The sequence below is a fragment of the Anas acuta genome, chromosome 8 (genome assembly GCF_963932015.1).
Source record: "Anas acuta chromosome 8, bAnaAcu1.1, whole genome shotgun sequence".
NCBI classification, from domain to species: Eukaryota; Metazoa; Chordata; class Aves; order Anseriformes; family Anatidae; genus Anas; species Anas acuta.
Window position 1 is genome coordinate 3,861,416 of NC_088986.1, and position 20,172 is coordinate 3,881,587.

A 20,172-nucleotide genomic window follows, 5' to 3' on the forward strand; every position below is an offset into this window, starting at 1 on the left:
ACACAATCTAATTTGGCACTTATGTAATACCAAAGTATCACAAGTGTCTGGCAAGTTTTAAGCCCATTTCACAACAGGACTTCAGTTAATCACTTGTCTACACAACTGATAGGCTGCTATTTTATCAGGTGATCAAAATACCTGTAGATGCCCTTGATCAAGTTAATATTTAAAAAATAGTAATGCACTATTTTTATTACATTCAGGTACCTTTTGATTATGTTAAACATCTTCCGGGAGGAAGAAGATATATTTAGGTGTTTTAGAAAGGGAAGGCTGTTTTCTGTGTTGTTTTTTTCTTCCCCCCAGGAGACCTCTGTTTTTGTTTTTATTTTTTGTTAGAAGACTTGCTTTATTTGGGGGAAAAAAAACAAATAACGACATATTTCTTTCATAACCATAATTTAGAAAACTTGACAGACCCTTGCCATTGGGCAACGCAGTTAATAATTGACAAAGACGTACAGCGGGCCTTCATGAATGATTCCACACTGACAGCTGGTGTAACTTACTCAGCTCCTCGCAAGCAGTTCTGCAAAGAGGAATGGTAAGTTGAATTTTGCATAGGTTTTCTCAACCAGGGTAGGACATGATCATTAGAATGATTACAAATATTTATTCCTATATGTGATTATTTATTTTTATTTATCATGATTGTATATTGGTATATTATTTATCTATATCTATTTATAAATAAGTATTTATTTACATTTTTAATCATTAGATTACTTTTGGAAAATTTGCACAAGTCAATTCTTCTCTTTAAAATATGTCCTATTCTCATTTGTGATTTGATTTAATATTCATTGTCAAATAATGAGCTGTCCAGTGTATCCTTGTGGGTCATCTTAATTGTGATGTAGATCACTTTTACTCCTCATTAATGACAGATTCTCATGAAAAAATGAATAAATTGTTGTTAGCACTTGAATCTGCCAAGTGCTTCTTAAACTTTCATTTCTTTTCCTCAAACATACTGACTCATCACTGATGCTTTAAAACCAAACTTCCTAGTGGTAAAACTGGAGGATGTAGTCAGCTGAGCTGTGTTGCAGAAGTAAAGGTTTACACCTAGGAGCCTCTGGCTTCACAATCAATTATATGATTACTACTTCATGCTTTTCTTTTGCACACGTATTAGAAAGTTATCAAATCTAGTGATGACATTTTCATACAATAGGCTTGATTTTGCAGAATTCTGCTAGAATTATTTTCTGAACTGCTCAGCTTTTATTTTAAGACAAAAGATGCATCCAGTTTTGAAAAGATCTTTTTTTTTTTTTTTTTTTTCTCTGAAAAATCTGATTCCATGACACCAGGAACTTCTGGGTTTGACAAGCTTCTAAACCTAGCCTCTAACCAGGTACCTACATGGAGAGTTCCCTTGCAACTCTGACACCAAAAGCAAAAACACCTGTGGTGCTCATTGAGAAAAAAATAAACATGAGGACCCAATTGTAGCAAAACTTAAAACTGTATTTAGAAATAAACATGGAAACTCTCTGTGGTCTTCACTAGCAGACTTAAAATTTGACATGAAGCTCTGTACACCATCAATCATAGTAAACCCTATCAGTATGGCAATATCCAAGCCTGGGATTTTCCAAGGTGAGATAGGCACAAATATCCAGTACAAGGCTATGGAGCAGTAACTTAATGAACACTTTCAAAGTTTTTAGACTCAAGTGTCAACAGGAATGACAATTTTAATTGTATTCTTTCTAGATTACATGTAGAACTACTGCATGAGAGGAAGATCCTCAGAAGTCTGGTATTTTGGGCACAGTCACACTAAATATTTTGTTTTGTTATGACTTAGCACCATCAAAAACTAACAGGCACAAGCCACAAAATGCTAAGTGCCATAATCACTACTTCAATCTCTCATTCAGTCTGCTAGTTCAAACGTTCAAAGGCTGCCTCAAGACTTTGGAAGGGGGAAATTTATCCTGGCAGACTTATATCTATGTTAGGTTATCATCTGTCTTTCTATCAAATCCAGCTGGTCACTATCCTTATAACCAACATTAAACCAACTCAAACACCATCTTGAGTGCTTGGACTAAATAAATCAAAAATTTGATTATGTGCACATAATCTATTCAAATAAATGAAAGATCTAGCATGTTCTTCCTAGCCTATCTGAACTCAGGAAAAAACTAAGCCACTGATATCTTTGCTGAAGGTGACTGCAAGTCCCATTTTCCCCAATATGCTCTATTAATGGGGCTACGAAAGATCAAACCAGGGCTGTCTAGCCCTCACTGCTGCACTGGATGCCTACAGAAAAATAAAGAAACAGGTAATTATGTGAAACTTCCCCAGAATACTCTTTCATTCTCTGGTGGCTTATGGTTCATTAACTTCTTCCGTCAGAGGTACTACCTTTGCATTTAATAGCACTCGATATCCAGTACGTATTGAATTCAGAAATTTAGAGCATCCATAACAAGAACATCCACTGCTTAATTGTCTGTGTAAAGAACCGCCTATTTCTTTTCCCCAAATTTACTGCCTGTTGGTCATATTGTGAGAGCTGGACAAGTTTCCCACCTTGCTTCATTCAGTAAAGGAGCGATTCCAAGATAAAAAATGCTGCTTCATGGTAGTGAATTTGCATGATTTTTTTCTTCATCTATACATGCACATATTCCTCACCTGGTGTCACTACCACAGGATCATTGCCTGGTTCCTTCCTGTAATTCATAAAGTCCTAACTCAGATGCATCAAGCACAGAGCTTCTCAACAGCAACTCGCACTTGGCGGCTGAGTTTCCAGCCCTGGTGCTGTACAGCAACACAGCAGCAGTCAATTTTCCCATCTTCTGAACAGCACAGACTCTGTTTCTGCAGATTTGCTCATGTAAGTCAGCAGAAGATGAGTCATCTGGAAAAAAGTTATAATCATTTGTCCCCTAGGAATCGTATAGTAAGTTAATTATTGTACAACACATTCTGATACAAAATACACAAGCAGTTTCAACTTGTTGAGGTTGCAGAGAGCGAGAGCTTCTCACAATTTCCATCAGTTACGGTCTGGGAATGCTGGGTTTCCCTTGACTCAGTATCTGTTACATAATCAGAAACACATTTGGTTTGCTTTGTTGTGAGGCAAAGCTAAAGAAATGTGTGTCTTATTACTTTGCAAAAATAAAGAGCCGATACCTAATCGGTTTATGTAATATATGCCGATGTGTAAACATCAGTAATACAGTTATAAACACACCAGTTGAGCACTCCGGGCAGTTCCTCAGCTGATGCTAACTATTACACTTTTCTATCAGTTGAAATCATTCACTTCTGAATCTGCAAACAGCCCATCAGCTTTGCACTTGAAGGCAAAACACAGGGCTGCTAAGTGCTGTACGAATTTTAGGAAGCATTATGTCAAAGCATGTTTGCCCAGAGGTCATTTGTCAGCGCAGGGGACTCGAGTCTGTCTGATCTCCATTAGGTTTTAGTTTGCCATGGTCAGTAACCCCAGCTTTGTCGGGTTATTGTGTGGCTGCCACGTTAGCAGGGAATGAAGAGAGCATCTTACTAGTGCACAGAGGGGAAAATCTGAACACAGCATAAACACATTCAGCGTCTGAACTTTCTGCTGGGTCTCAGAACCATTTATAACTTCATAAACTGTAAGGAAGAAATACTTCCCAGCAGTTACAACTTGTTAGTTTAAAACCTTCAGTTCTTTCTGTTTACAGATCCTCATTTTAGGAAGGAAAGACCAGTATTAAAGGTGCTGATTTAAAATCACTAATTCAGCGAACTCATCATTTTAGGCATGGCTATGACAGGAGACCTGGTTTCACACTCATTTATTTGGAAGACTTGTAAGACAACCTCTTTCTTTCTTGGAATTATTAGTTAGAAGAAAATAATTATTTTTTTTTAAATCTTTGTTGTTAGACGATTTTACATCTTCACAGTCACTTTGGGTCTTCCAGCATTTGGCATGGAAAATCGAGAATCTATTCAATCTTCTCTTTATAAAAACTTCCATAAACAGGTCAATTATTTGGAATTGTATTCACTGATCTGTCATGGAGGCAGGTGCCAATCAGCTATGTGAGAAACAACGAAGCAATCCCAATTGGGCAACACGGGACAGCAAGCATACAGTGATACTGTAATCTCCAAGTATAGCATCATCACATCTGAATGCCTTATTTAGGTCATGGGAAAATAATACCCATTCCATATAAAGCTGGACTTCTGTGGTCATTAAGAAACACATGGAGTTCATAACTTCTTGATCAAAATGCAAAATGAAACTGTAATTGATGCTTTCTCTTGTTGAACCTCCCTAGACATGCCTAGGCAGTGGAGGACAGCCACTATTAATAGCCTTTAAGATGGTGCCTTAAAGTAGAGGACCTTCCTGGGAAGCTCCCTCCCAATTTCAGAACTCCTCTGTTTCTGGGACTGATAGAAACATTGGAATAGTTTCATCTCCGGAAAGGACACTGGCCATGTTATTATTACAGTTTCTTCATTGTGGTTAGGGCCATCGAACATATGGTCAAGTATAAGGTTCTCTGTGATGTGCTAAGACAATATAGGCAGGCCCCTTATCCCTTATGGACGAACTAATGCATCATAATAACAGTAGCAAAAACTTCAGCTGTGGTGAGGAATCAATATTGAGTAAGAATGGCTATTTTACCTCTCACTGTATCAAACAATCCTGGCAAAGATGAGTATACTGCCAAATAACTTTTATTGCCTTCAGATAATGACTTGGGAGCAAAATTTAGAAGACCTGCACACATCCTTCAGCCTTTCCAACACAGGTGGAGAGTACTCCAGGAATATTATAACACAAAGGAATATTATAATACAAATATGCCCACTTTGAATTTCAACATGCCTCTTTAGCACTTCAGAAGCTTACAAAGCTCTTATCTTTCCGCTGTAGAAACAAACCTCAGTATTATTCTTAATTATAGACTTTTATAAGCAAAGGGAAGGATTGCATAAAAGCCATTTTTTACTGAATGGTGACTTGTAGCTACATAGCCTATGATACACAGTAAGAATACCTTTCTGCCAAGGAAGGCAGAAAATGGCCTGGTCCTTATTTCAACACATTTAAGTGCTAGGCATGACTACAAAGAAGGAAGAAAAAGATCCAAAAGCTCCTGAGGCAAATTTTGGGTGCTGTCTGACTAATAATGACAGAAAGACAAGCCAGCGGGTCAAACTCTGCAGGCCTTCAGAACATAACTATTGCCCCATGGTATGTGGATTAATCGCTGGAAACAGAAACGTGTCTTGATCTTAGCTCTGACACTGGTGTTTTCTGTAGGATTACAGAAATAATTTCTTTCTGCCTATCTTTCCTTATCTGCTGAGGTAACTACTAGTTATGCATGACATCTATATTTATTTAGCCTCTGTGACTCTCTGCTGTTCATGGGAGATGGTTAATGAACTGAGCATGTCAATCAAAACACTAATTTACTGAAGACTCTGCACTACTTCTCTTTCAGGAATCACTCCAAATCTGGCAGCCCAGGAACCACAGAGACTTCAGCTGCCCCATCTGTCTCCAAACAGCTACTCTCCCAGTAGAAACCAACTGTGGACATTTATTCTGTGGTAAGTTTTCTGCATTGACAGCACGCTTCCTACAGAGATCTCAGGTTCTATGTAGGAACCAGTCCAAGCCTTTCTCCCTAGAATTAAAGTCAGTTCTCTCACTAGAAGCAAGAGAGTCCCATCTCTGTGTCACCAAAAATTCAGTAACAATATTTTTATCTGTTCATTGCCTTTATATTGACAAGGGGCCACTTTTGAAAAGCAAAATGCAGGAAGTCACAAGACAAGAGGTAACAGATGATTTTGCAGTATTCTGTTAAATTACAACACAACTCATGGAATGCTTAAAAGGTCCAGAAAACCACGCAATTTTTATTCAACTATGCAAAAACCCTAAGCTATAAAAATCATCAATTTAATCGTCATACAGTTCGTGACTGTAAAAGTTCAAGCTACAACAAATGTGAGGTCTTCTCTTTGAGCATGAACTCACTTCTGGGAAGACAGCTCGTCGTTTTATATATCAATATTCAACAGCATAAAAAAAAAAAACAAGTATCCCATAAAATTGATTCAAATTTTATTTACATTGGTAAAAATCAGGTGTAAAAGATACCAGGCTTAGGTCTGATTCTGTTCCACAGGCTTGCTTCCCCAGTGAAACAATTGCCCTAAACTAAAGCTGAAATGATTTAGAGCTATAAGGCGCTATTGTCTTGCTTTATAGTCCTGTAAAGGCTTTCTTAAAGAAAAAAAAAAAAAAAAAAAAGTGGAAGTTACGTACTAAACCATTCAAAAAGTGAGTTTCTAGTCATGTATAGGCCTTTTAATCTGTTTAACTCTTCTTAAAGAAAATCCATGTGGTCATACATAGAAAAAATATTCAGACATCTCATCATGATGTGTGCTCAGTAACTGTTTATGCCAGTCGAGGGCCTGTCTTAACAGAAAAGGAGACACTGCCTGGATAAGCAGTGTGAGGGTCCTTCTGTTGAGGCTGCCTGTCGTGTGGCCTCCTGTCCTCAGCCAGTGCAGCTATCGTTGCTGGATAGTCTCACGTAAAACCATAATTCAGCGGATAAATGTGTCTGCTAAGTGACTTCTTTGAGGCTGCTAAGCCATATGGTTAGGATTACAAAATTTAAATAATTTTTCAAAGGAAGACAAGGACGAAGCACAGAGTAGTGGAGGGAGCTATATTCATAACTGCATTTATAGAGGGGATTTCAGGATTTTTAAGGCCCACATTCTGCACCACTGGAGTCAGTGTGAGCTTTGCACCTGCTCTGAAAGGCTGCAGGATAAGGCCACCAGCATACTTGGCCTGAACTTCACAGCTTTGCTCACACCTCTGACATACATCCTCTGGTGAATTTACAGGCAAAGTTTACAACCTCACTGCCCCAGCTGCTTATCAGGTTCCTGGCTGAATGCTGTCATCACCGCTGCATGAGTGGCAGAAAAGAACTGGAGTTTGTGATCTGATGAGGTTGAAACTGCCAGTGAAGGTGCTTCAGTGCTCCTGTGCTGCCCATCAGTCATCTCTGGCAGAGGGTCGTGCAGGCAGCTGGCAGTAATATCTGATACTGCAGCACAAGGTACATCAAAAGACACTGGTCAGAACCATAAAGCTCCTTCCTACATTTTACGGAGAGCTTAAAGCAAGTGTAAGTTATATTTACAAGCCATTTGAACTTTTTTTCTCCAAGTAAGAGTGTTATAAAAAGAGTTAAGCGTAAATGAGAACAAGGCACTTGTGTTTTATATTGAAAAGCATTCACCCAAACCAGCCCCTCATCAGCACTGCCACTATCTCTGTCCTCTGAAACCGCAACAAATCAATGGATCAGCAACAGCTACAGGCTGCTTGTCTACCACAAGCGACACCATTTAATACTGTAGCCTCTTTTAAGTTTTTATTACCACTCACTGTTTTATACCATACAGGAAAAGGATGCTTTGAATAAAACTCACTCCAGAACAAACAGTAAGCATATGGCCTCAAAACATGTTTCAAATAATATCACGTAAGTTATAGTTTCGAGTACCGAGATAGACATAACAACAAAAGCCATTAACTTTCCACTTTCTCTGGCCTGGGTAGCATTCCCTTTCCTACCTCTGAATATGACATAATGATTTGGGCTTCATATTTGTTTTGAGATCTGCGGAGAAGTACAAGTTTGGTATATATTGTTATCATTAACTGCATCTATTTGGTTAGGCTTTACATTCCCCAAGTACATCTTCATATACACTCTACAGCATAGAATCCAGAGCGATGCATTATCCGGGTTATGACTATGTTTATATAGTAGAAGCGTAACATGTCTGTTTTTCATGTCTTAAACCAATAAAACTTTACATTGGGCTTATCAGAACCATTCTACGTAGATCTAAGCCTGTTGTGACTGAAATCAGTAACAAAACTTCTCTTGTTGCCCTGCAGAACAGAGCTAAGGCAATGCTGAGCACTCTTAATAAATTCCACTCTGGTAAAAGTTTTATTTAAAAAATGTGGTCAACCCAGAGCTTTTAAAGAAGATTAATGTGGACTTATAAAAAATGTCTGATTTTATTATTAGTAGTAATTCATACAGTTTGTCCTGAAGTTTTCCTTTTCAGCTTCAGTTTGAACCATATGTTCAGGAAGTTCAACTGAAAAACGATCCTTGAGCAATATTATTTTTTTCTAATTAACAATAACCACAGAGGTATTTTAGAAAAACCTATGGACTCCCTCAGAAGATTGTGTAGCAGGCTAGATTAAAACAGGATTTTGTCTATTTTATGAAAAAGGCACTGAAGCACAAATAGGTCAACTTCATAGGAGTCTTTCTTTCCTGTTCTACTAAACAAAGGATTCTGCATGTAGCACATTTTAATTTCCACAGGGTTATTTTTTAAAGCCCTTGATGAACTATGGGATCCAGTAGTACCCCATTGTCATCACTGGGACATCGCTGCGTGGATCACGATACAGAATCTGAACCTAGAGGGTCAAAGCTGCTCCTGAAGTCAGGCATGATGTCTGTCAAATGTAAAAGTTCAAGCAAGAGCTTGAAGTTGGCTGCCAGACTGAGTTTATACATCCCACATGAGGATTTAGATATAAACACAGCCATGTGCCCAGCTAACTGTTCCATATATGCAAACAAAATAGAAGAGTTAGAAAGAAAAATCCTGCACTCAAATGAAAACAAAACTAAAACGTACAAGTCAGAGCAAGGTTCATAAAAATATCTTTGGGCCAAATTTATCATCCCTAATATAAGGATGTCCTATAAAGGAAGTAACTGATAGTATCATGAACACTTTTTATATTTGACTTCAGACACATTTCTCCTCTAATATTCCTCTTTTCAGTAACAATGGACAAAAAAAGTCTGGGTGCAGAAAAGTATTGCACTGAGGGCTCCTGAGGATTTATTGTCTTCACTTAAACTACTTGCTGGTTGTTTCTAGAAGACCATTGTTCAATTCAATAAAACAATTCCATCAAAATGGCAATGCAGTGTTCTGCTGTTGCTTTCACTGCGGTCCTTGTCAAATTTGATCAGTTTACATGTTAAAAGATTTTTTTCCTGACCTGTCACGCTGCACACTGCGCCCGGGAGCTGAAAGTCAAGCTGTGCTGCTTCTGATTAGATGCAATTTATGTTTTGCTGGTTTTGCTGTTAGTACCAGCACTGACATTCACGTGTGTCAACCACTGCTGTCAGTTATATGCACACTCTAATCTTAGTGTCCTCAGACTCTGCCCTCCTCCACACCTGAGACCTTAGCACTAATAAAATGATAGTGCATTTGGAAATTAGTTAGCAGTTGTCTTGGCAAGACAAATCAAAAAGAATGCAGCAAGTCACTCTTCTAGAGCTATGCAGTTCCAGAGGGGTAACACAGTTGAAATACAGTAATTGGAAAAAAAAAAAAAAAAGGCAAAAAGATAAAATAGTCCCAAATATGATACTTCATCACCAAGACCTGTATTGTGCCGGGAGACGTCTGCAAAACCAAGCTGTCCCTTGGCTGTGCGTTGGTTTATTCACGATAACAGGCCCTCAGAGCCCCTGAATGCTTTACTGACCTGGAGGAAGTCCACCTTCATGCAGCTGCGCTGCTTTTGTCCACAGCAGCCAGCACAGTGCTCTGCATTGCACTGCACTATGTACACATATTGGAAGAGTACCTGTATTTGTGAGTGTTTCAGTCACAATCAAAGGAGCTTCAAGAATAAGATGCTATCCGCTGGCATTAAACTATCATAGTCATTGTTAATGGGAGGCCCCGTGGAGCTGGATACATCAGTGCAGGAGATCTAAGACACCATTTTCACACACTCAGTTTGCCAAGTAAAACCACATATTAAACTGAAAGCAAAGAACTACATTCATTTTCGCAGCCAGTTGCAGAAAGAGGGTTTATTATTTCTGATAACATCTTTGTAAACATGAGATATCCTCAAATATGCTTCATGCATCTTAACACTTGTTTTTGGTTTTTTTTTTTTGATAGGTTCCTGTCTAATCACGTACTGGAAACACAGTCCCTGGTTAGGAGCAATAACCTGCCCTCTCTGCAGACAAAAGGTAAGACATCTCCCTTGTATGTATCTGTGTTATGATAAATACAAATTGGCTTGAGCTCTTAGGATCAACTTTATTTACCCTCTATTTTTCCACTGCATTTCAAAACCCACTTACAATTGAATGACCCTGCAGCCATTCGCATTTATCATTTGACACGTCTTATCAGGCAACTCTGTGAAATATTAAACAGGCCTTTGGCATTTTCCTTTTGTACAGTTTATTGAGTCTCTTCTGAGATAACATTCCAAAAAAAGCAATAGGGGACTTCCTCATCTCATCTGACTCCTTCCAAAATCTGCCTGCTGTACTGGTAGGCCGGATGCAGGTTACAAAAGGAGAAGGTTCTTGCTGTCGTGGAACTGATGGAACTGGACAAAGGTCAATTTGCTAGGAAGAGACTGGACAGACGTACAACAGAACACTAGCCTTTATACTGAAGATTCAGATACACCGTGCTAATACCTATCTGCTTTTCTCATGAAGGTGGTTCTTCTGGATAACATCTCTTGTGAAAAGCAACAGGATAAGCCAAGCAAACAAGTTGTGCATGACATTAGAGCTTACAACAAGCGTTTCTCAGGGCAAACTCGACCGGTAAGTATTTATAAATCTACATTTACCTACTTAGTACTGCATAACACACAGGATTGAAAGAGACCCAACAGTGAAAACTAGTTTGTATCAGTGTGTGAATTATCTTTTTATGCACTTATTGGTGGTATCAGAGGGGAAGTCTTACCAGTCACTGCTGGGTTCAGCATCTGCTACTAAGCACCTACATCTAGGTGCTTCTGAGTTCCTAGCTCAGAGGAATCATTCTGCAGTCATCCTGGCAGGGAGAAGACAGTGTGAGACGAAACACAGTAAGCAAAGCAGAATTGGAGATGGTCAGCCTGGAACTTTCAGATTTGAACTTCAAGATTTTAAGTTGCATATAAGTTTCTTGTTCCAAATGAGATTCCAGCTTAGAAAGCAGCTGTTTTTTTCTCTAGGTATTGCCAAATTTAAGCAGTGTACATTGGCTCTGTACTTCATTAAAGCTGGAATTCCATCTGGTGCAGAGACGTGACAGGTAGTGGAAATGATACGAAAGATGAAGGCACACATGAGGCCCATTCTTGACAGCATGTAGAATATCACCAAAGCAAATCCTCCTCTCCTGTCATATCCTGGTAGGGGGCCCAAGCAGGACTGTGGAGTCTGCTTTAATCTATGGACTATAAACTAAGCGCTGTGGATGAGAATGTTATCTTTCAACCCAACAAACTAGTATTAATGAAGAGGAATAGTCAGTGTGTCCTATGGTTTCTGTCCATACTCAAGTGAGACCTAAGATCTCATTTTCAAGTATTAATAGCCACAGTTGAAGCTAGATTTTAAGGAGAGGCATATGCTCATTGCAGACATTAAGGCCCAGTTTCCAAAAGGACTCAGTGTCAAGCATAATACTTTATTTGCAAAGTGCTGGGAGAGTGAGAGCTCCTTTTAGAAAGCAATGTGCTTGTAGGTAGTACAAAACCACTGACCTCTGTAGGCAGATGTGGACAGCACAGAAAGTTTTTGCATTCAGGAGATTTGAATCTAAAAGTGCTTAAAGACTCATTCTTTAACACAGACTCAAAAAGAAGTGCACAAATCAGAATGCATCATAGTATAACTCATCTGCATATTTAGTTTTCAGATTACCTTTACGACATGCCGTTATTCCTGACTCTTGCCTGGAGAGGAATCTTTACCTGGGGTGGTCTCGTATGGATTTTTTTCATAAGAGTTGTTGTTTGCTCCTTTGGAACAATCATATGCTTATCGTCTCCCTTTGACACGATGCCTGGGCCTCTCTGTAGAACACTTGGAACAGCTGATGACATGGTAGTTGTTTCCCTTCTTTTAATTTGTATGATAAACATTTGTCAGCAAATTGCATCAAACGGGGTAAATATGGCAAGATCTGCAGCTCAGAGCATGCTGTCAGAATCCTGAGCAACTCAAACTTTGATTCCTTGGTCAAACTCCATCAAACAGTGACAGACTTCTCCTTCATTTGGGTCAGCATGTGATGGATTTGTCATTCTGCTGCAGACAAAGGCTGAAGCAGGACTCCGTGATATTTGGCGTGGCCAAATGATTTGATGTGCAAGTGCTTAGAAGGCTAGTTTTACATGCCACTGTATATTTGCTAGGCTCTTTCATGCTTCACTTTTCTACAACTTATCCTCACATAAAGTGCCTGAAATGAAACTGCTTAAGGCTGTGAACAAAACCTAGAATTAAAATGCCAATCAAATTGCAGTTGAAGATTTTTAGAACTCTTAAGCTTTGACATTTTACATCTTGGCTCTATTTGAATAAAACTTTGAGAACTTAGCAAACTCTGCAATTTGCTAGGTTTCATATAACAAAAACAATGTTTGGTAATACCTCTACGAAATCGTGTACTGGTACTTTGTGCTATCACAGCTGATTACATGTCCATTGGAATACAGATTTTTTATGTTCCACAGTGACTACAGTCCAATTCTAAAATTGGATAATATGGCTTGGAATAAAAAAGCAACTGTAAAGTAGAAGTATTACAAGGGGAGAACAGCATTAAAAGGATCATGCAAGAAATGTGAACAAATCTTGGTGTAAGTCTTCCGTATAAGCCTAAGCAAGGTACACAGCTTTGTTGGAATCTGTGCACCTAAGCTTTAACAAAGTCAGCATAAACGTTTGCTTCCTTTGTAGGCTTCATACACTCCTTGTGATTTCCTTGTAAGCCACGGTACTGGTTCAGCCAGGCAGATCAAGGCTAAGTTTATGATGATGATAATAAAGTTTATAGAAAGTCTGCTAAAGTTGGTGGGAGTGGTTGTGTTGAGCTGTGAAGAGTTAAAAATGCTGGTATAGTACCAGACAATCCTACACGTCTCTCCCTATATAATCTGTACATTTGCTATGTATTTGGAGTCAGTGAACTTATTTTTATGTATGACTTGTATATTAAAATTGTTATATTAAAATATATGAATATTTATTGTTCACAATACACTGGTCTCCAACTGTTTTTTTCTTTCTACACATTTTCAATTGACATCTTTTATTGTAGCCTTGAATTGTATGTTATGATACACCAGTATGTTGCAGTTATTTTCTTGCTTGTTATACTCTTTTTGTTATGATGTTTTCTCATTTTATTCCCATCAACTTTCATTGTCTTTAATTATGTCCCTGAACTTGTAAAGCTGTTTCTCTTAACAATGGGTACTTTGGAAATGGCAACAATTGCTTTTCCATGAACTACAAGGCAGGAAGTGCATTGTTTCTTTAAAAAAATTACCAGATGTTTTTGAGTGCTGACTACTAACATAAAAACCCCAGAAACTATTATTTTCCAAGTTCTCTAAGTGTAATTTTGTTATTGTGTAACTTCTGTTTGCATTTAACTGGGAATTGCAGCCTATGCCAATACAAAAGAATGGAACTTCTATCAAGCTAAGTGTATAAAGATGGAGTCCATTTTTATGAATACTGATGCATGGAGAGGGACTGACTGTAGGTTGTTTCTCTTGCATAATAAAGGCTCACCAAGAAGGTCACAGATTGCAGTCTGAAGAAAAGCAGGGTTCTCATTAGTGACCTATAACACACAGTTGATTTGAGTATGTTCTTCTGTTCTGCTACCCCTCACTTCTTTGTCCTTTAGGGGACTCCTTAGGGCTTCTGTTTTTGCTTTTAAAACAGAACAATATCTTTTATTAAAAAGTAACAGATAAATGCATAGAAAAAGAATTTCTGAGAGAATCTCACTAAAGGCCCTGACAGTGTTTGCATCTTTCAAGATCAAAAGTATACAACCAGAGTGTCCAGCCATGCCATGATCTGGTGGTGTTTGCGTGACAGTACCCTGCAGGACTAACTGTCTAGGGCAGCCTTCAAAATCACCTGAAAACAAATGGAAGCCCCTTGCTGACTGGATTTGGCCAGCGGGCAGCCAGGAAGGTTTCTGAGCACTGACAAATGCAAGTCTAAGGAAGGAAAACCATCTCTCTCCCTCTGCGTTCTCTGTACCTGCTGTCACTGGGTTTAGCCCTGCAGCTGGCAGGCTGTGTAGATGCATAAGGTTTGAGCTGGGTCTGTCTGAAGCAATGTGATGAGAACGGCCATGGAGTGCTGGACTGTCTCAGGGCTGACTCCCCACGAGGCAGCTGGCAGGGTGGAAGGAATGCACCTGCGCTATGAACATATTTTCAGCAACTGTGTCTGCTCAACCTAGTCCTTCAGTATCAACAGTGGGCTGTCTCACATCTGCACAGAGATTAATGTGTACTGAAGGCTACTTGCAGAAGACAAAACAGCTCAAGTTATTGATAGGAAAACGACTACGCTGCAGGAGTAGGAAAAGGAGTAGGAAACAGAACAAAACAGATAGGGGAAGATTGCACAGCTGCAAAATTGATTTCTAAATATCAACCACCAAAAAAATACTACAGTCGTGGTTAAAAAAAAAAAAAAAAAAAAAAAACACACATTCCAATGGAAATCACATCTCAGCTGTAGGAGATACCAAAATTAAAAGGGCCCCTAGTGACGCTATGGGTGCAATACCCGTGAGAAGCACGGCAAAGGTCAGGGATTCAGGTCCGTGTTGTTCCTCATGCTACTCCTGTGTGTGGCCAGTCTGTAAACACCAGCACCACGGTACCAGCAGCTGGCTGAGTCTTCTCTGACAGGACTAAATGAGTATTTGTTGTCCCTGATGTGTGTGGAGTATAGATGGAAAATACCCAACGCTTCACAGTGTATGCATTTTATTTCTCATTAATAAAGAAAATATACAATTTAGATGACAAAAATACGTTTTTACCATGGACAGTACAGTGAAAAGAAATTACCCTGAAAGTGTATCCCTGCTGTTCCCAGACTATATGGCTCTGGACTAGAAGCCTTTCATGATGGCGCGATACTCTCTCTGGTGCTCCAGGAGTTTCAGAAATACTTCGTATTTCTTGTCATAAAACCTGTAGTAAAAAATAATAATAATAATTTCCACGAAGCTTGAGATTTTAAGGTTTAAATCCCTTGTAAAACACGTTCACTTTCTCTGCCCCGCACGTCAAGCTCCCCGCAGCGGGCGGGCCGGGGACTGGTACCGGGACCATGCCCACAGCCCCCCGCCGAGCTCCGGCCGCGCCGCCAGGTGGTGCCCGCGCCCCTCCGCGCCGGGACGGCCACGGGGACCGGGACGGGGACGGGGACCAGGACGGGGACCAGGACGGTGGCGGCAGCACCCCGGGGCCTGGGGCAGCGCCTCAGCCGCGGGCCGCCCGCCTGCCTCGGCCTCAGCCCCGCGGCGGGCCCGGTGACTCGGGCCTCGGCGTCACTTGTTGGAAACGCAGCGCTGTGGTAGCCCCCGGCGGCTCCTCACAGCTCCTCATGTCCCCTCACAGCTCCCCACATCCCCTGACAGCTCCTCACAGCTCACAACCCCTAAAATCCCCTCACATCTTTCACCCTGCCTGCCGCCGAGGCGAGCTGAGGGCAAGGGTAGGGCTTTAGGGGGTGAGGTGTTTCCACACCACTTGGAGCAAATGTCTTCCTTCGCCCGGGTTGAAGAGGATGCCCGTATAATCTTTAAAAAATATGGGGCATAACTGCATTCAAGCAGAGCTAGAAAGAAAGGGACATGAACTTCCTTTGAGGCAAATTCTCACAGGTGAACACACAGAAGCCAGGGCTACCTTTTGTGCTCGTGGTTAGGCTGCACGACTCGCCCGATTTTTCCCATTTTCGCCATGGCCTCCTAGTAAAAGACAAACACACGCTGGAAAAGCCTGTTTTGATTTAAAATACTTTTTGACAAGAACAAGATGTTTCAAAACCAATCGGAACATTACTGATGTATTTTGTTTCGACTGAACAGGCCAGATGGCATAAAATATGTTCAATCCCATTATATAGTAGTCATGAGAACAAAGTACTGCAGACCCCTCAGTAAACCAAAATCTGTTCCTCTTTCTTACTGGGAGTCTGAGGCAGAACAGACTTATCTTTTATTATTTACACTAACCAAAGGAAATGTTAAACACTGCATCCCCGGAGGGGAGATTTCTCAAATAAAATGATGCTTTACATGAGATCTCTTAATCATATTCCCAAAGTATTGATTCCCTGTAGCAAGGGAGGACTCCAGTGCGCTCCAGAAGCTCAGTGTGACTTGCAAAGTTCTGTTACGGAGCCTACAGCTGCCCTCCCATTCCAGGATAAAGGTGTCAGAGACGATTTTGATCCTAATTTGCTTTTGGCCAACATAAAGTCAGAGGAAGGAATGCCACAAAATCTCCCCAGAAGGAGTCTCTGGGACAGTCACAAGAGGACTGAGCGGTTTGGTTCCTTTCCCAATTTCTATGAGATTCTGATTTCCTATGGATTTTCCTTAGCAATCCCACTTGCATGAGACACTGATCACCGATGTGAGCAGAGAAGCAAGCTCAAGTTCTTGGGCCAGGGTGGAGGCAGCAGGCTCAGGCTATTTTAAAAGGAAGTTATTTCACAAGGAGCATTATAGCCATAGTTTTCAGATGGAGCAGTGTTAAACATAAAAGATCAGGATTCAAGAATAAGTGTCTGACCAAATCTCTACCAGGAGTCATAGTTTCTAAGCAGGACCCTAAGTTTTAATATTAGTGCCTATTGTTTTAATATTAGTGCCTAAAGCACAACGCTGTGAGGGTGTCAGTGGAGAACAGTCAGTCTGTGCCAAGCTGCTTCTGCTGGAAGCCATCTCGTCAAATGCTCCAACCAGATTTGTTAAAGGGCTGGATGCTTTTATAGTCTGTTATATCTGTAGTAGTAGAATCTTTGCCTTCCACTAATCCAGCATACAGCTGAGGAACTCGCAGACCTTTACAATGCCGATGAGCAATGTAAGCACAGTTTCACCAACCCAGAACAAGCAGGGAGACTGCGGGTAAGCAGGTGACTGGCAGACGTCACATCTGGTTTCCCATTTCCCCTGCGTTAAAGAAATAGGATCATGACCTAAATGCCAGGATGTACGTGGCCAGCAGATCCTGTCTCCCATGCACAGCAGTGTCAGGTCAGCTGGCACACGGTGCCTGCAATGCCTTCGTGTGCCAAAGCCGCAGGCGGCCCTCTCGTTCTGCCTGGCTGGCTGAACCTGTGCTGTTATTACCTGTCATGTTCTGGGTACCTTTGCTTCATTCTTCAGCATCAACAAATCCTCTTATACTGCCAATTCAAACGTACTACTCAAACGTGGAACACCTAACTTTCTACATTTGTTGAGTTAAGGGGATTAAATGCTGGATAAAACTGTGGCTCTGCCAAAGCAAGAAGCACTGCCCATGATGGTGGTCAGCATTTTACTGTTAGAGCTTCTGACAGAACAGCAGAGGAGTATTTCTGTGCACTGATATGCCTATACTCTGTCATACGTGCAGAAGTTGATTGTACTTGGATTCCCAAAGAAACACCCTTGAAATAACACTTCCAGTGAGATACTGTGTTCTCTTCTCTGGGACAAGTGCGCCTGCTGGCACAGAGACCCTGCACAGCAGCCAGATTAAAATACTGGCAGGGAAAGGTTGCTATCTTTCCCAGTAAGAGAAATGAGCATTTATTCTCTACTCCTTAACAAGTGATACTAGCTCAAGCATTGTTCCTGTTTGCAACAGTCCATCGTTTACAACCCCCTTACATGGCCAGATGGATTGAGTCTGCTCACAAAATGAATGAACATGGGGGAAAAAAAAAAAGTAAAAGACAATTTCCTCTGATACAACCAGATATCTTTTTTTAAGATAGCTTCCTGTCTTACAGGAGAAACACAGAAAACATAAGACAAAGGCAGAGATCCTGCACGCTGCACAGCAAAGCCCCTCAAAGCATTCTCACCAAGGGGAATAGTCACAGAGCTTTCAATTCCTTGCTTTACACCTATTGAATTGCCCAGGTGCTACTGAACACACACACACACACAAAAAAAAAAAAAAAAAAAAAAAAAAAAAGCACAATAGGACCACCTGATAGGGTGCAAATGTCTCAGACAAATCAACTTTTTTCTCAAGTGCAACAAAAACGAAAGAGAAGGCCAGGCGTTGCTATTCCCCCTGTGCACACCGGCAGGGTGTGCTTGCTGCTGGCCCGTGCCGGGCAGCACTAAGAGGACACGAACAGCGCTGATCCCAGGAAAGGTTCTGCTTTGCCATAAATACTCCCCCCTAACCTTGTGTGTTACTCTGGGGCCTCTTACAACTTTCAGTGCTGAAAAATGCACTGACTACTTCTTCGGGAAATAAGCCAGCCCTCTGAGATAAACATGTATCTAGCCAGGTTTTATTTTTACACCGTTATGCATCCAGCTAAAGGTCTTCTCAGGTTGGTTCAAGAGAGCACAGATACCACAGTGGTATGGGTGCTGTATGGGCACGTCCTCGAGCTCCCACCTGTGCCGCTGTCACACCACTCAGGCCCCACAAGACATTGGGCACCCACAACACACCAGCTTTCAGACCACTTGTGGTGGTCTTCAAAGGGCCCGCGGAGCTGATGAAAGCCTCTTAAGCTCCCTGGGAGCTGGAGTTTCCACTGCTACCAGTGTTATGCCAAACTGCAAAAAGTTCCAGCAAGCGTCCTAAAACTCTGATCTCTCCCCAAACACGAAGCTTCTCTTCACATTTAAATTTTCATCTTCTCCCTGTGACTTCCCAAAACTTGAAATAAGCTGCTCTCACAGTGACACAGGCCCGTAGCCTTCCTGAAGCTCCGGCCTCATCTCTGGCACAGAGGGTCTGGACAGGCAGTGAGGGGGAAACCACCACGCCATGGGGCCGGGAGCAGGAGAGGCTAGGAGGTCCCTAAAGAAAAACGGGTCCTTCAAAGCCTGACCTAAATCAGGAAACACAGCCTTATCTTCTGCCGACTCACATTTAGCTCATTTTTTAAGCACAGGTAAGGAGGAAGATGCCAAAGCAGTCTCTTCCAGTTCATCATATAAATATTTTGTATTTTTAAATCTGCTAAACCTATCGAGGTCTGCAGAAATCCACAGCATTAGGCCTCACAGCAACCACCACGATAATGTCAAGTACCATGTTAAAGAAATACACAGCCAGCAATTTTCAACAACTCACTTGTTCTAGGTTGCTCAAAATATCCTAAATTAATTCCTCTCTTAATTTGCATTTTGGTTGTGTGGTTTTCTTTAAAGTCAGCTTGATCATTGTTCATTTGAACAAATACTTTATTCCCAGAGGAGAGTCTTTTCAACAATTTTCTGGGGACAAAGAAGAACAGAACATTAAAAATATGAATTTATAATGAAATCAGAAACAAAGGAACATAAGAATCGTATTACTGAATCAGATCAACCTTGTGCACTGTTCTGTCCCTAACAAAGCCTTAAATATAGCAAAATGATAATGCTGCTGTTCAGAAATAGTCTGTTTGAGGGTCAACATCCAAATCCATAATTCCAGTCACCAAGAATTTCACAATCTTAATTTGAATGATGCTCTATCTTCTTTGTTTGCCAGTCTAGACAGTACAATGAATACAGTGATTTAAACACAATGAATTCTCTCTTAAAACAAAATATTTTGTAAAATTGCTTTTTAATCATTTCTTTTCTCTCTTTCCATAAAGGCTAGGCTATAAATAAACCCTGAAAGTTCGCATTTGATCATCATTTCTAAAGGCTGGGCAAGAGGCAAGTGAAGGGTTTACACAGAAAAAAATAGAGGCACTGTGGAGCAGAAATAAAGGGATGCATTCATGATTCCTAACCTTTTGTTAGAGTGTCAACGCTGAGACAGATAGAAGCCAGTAAACACTCTGCTCACCACGGGGAGTTAGCCCCATGGGATTACCCTACCCGGGACCGAAGGCAGAGGCCCAGAGAACCAAAATCTCCAAGGCCTGCTGGTATTTCAGAGCCACGTGCCATTCTGCTGGCAGCAGGGTGACCCAGTTGGGAGGGCCACTGTCATTTGGAGCAATTCACTCAGTGCTGGTGGCCAAATTCTGCTCTTGAGCACGAGCT

The 20,172-nt window shown here is 40.9% G+C and overlaps 2 protein-coding genes across 8 annotated transcripts in view; one reads left to right on the top strand and one right to left on the bottom strand.

Annotated features, from left to right (window-relative positions):
- The first annotated feature begins 203 nt into the window (after window positions 1–203).
- Window positions 204–12,692, top strand: LOC137860571 (E3 ubiquitin-protein ligase RNF170-like). Its single transcript, XM_068690951.1, has 5 exons — window positions 204–547; window positions 5,493–5,601; window positions 10,057–10,130; window positions 10,614–10,724; window positions 11,805–12,692. Exons 1-5 carry the CDS (start codon window positions 545–547, stop codon window positions 12,108–12,110), a joined length of 603 nt encoding a protein of 200 aa, XP_068547052.1. The 5' UTR covers window positions 204–544; the 3' UTR covers window positions 12,111–12,692.
- Window positions 12,693–14,903: 2,211 nt separating this feature from the next.
- FGGY (FGGY carbohydrate kinase domain containing) overlaps window positions 14,904–20,172 on the bottom strand; it is a 137,369-nt gene continuing 132,100 nt past the window's right edge. For 6 of the 7 annotated variants that reach the window (XM_068690944.1, XM_068690946.1, XM_068690947.1 and 3 more), the window contains 2 exons: window positions 15,851–15,912; window positions 14,904–15,130 (listed from right to left, as the gene is read on the bottom strand). In XM_068690944.1, the coding sequence (XP_068547045.1) occupies window positions 15,099–15,130; window positions 15,851–15,912 (94 nt within the window). In that variant the 3' untranslated portion in view covers window positions 14,904–15,098. Of the gene's footprint in view, window positions 15,131–15,850; window positions 15,913–19,264; window positions 19,408–20,172 lie in introns of those variants that run through there. The other variant, XR_011099016.1, reaches the window with a different exon arrangement.

Excerpts from the sequence above, each read along its gene's own strand:
- LOC137860571 (XM_068690951.1), top strand. Across the intron at positions 5,602-10,056 it reads CTGTGGACATTTATTCTGTG|GTTCCTGTCTAATCACGTAC; the intron begins GTAAGTTTTCTG and ends TTTTTTTGATAG. Across the intron at positions 10,725-11,804 it reads TCTCAGGGCAAACTCGACCG|TTTTCAGATTACCTTTACGA; the intron begins GTAAGTATTTAT and ends CTGCATATTTAG.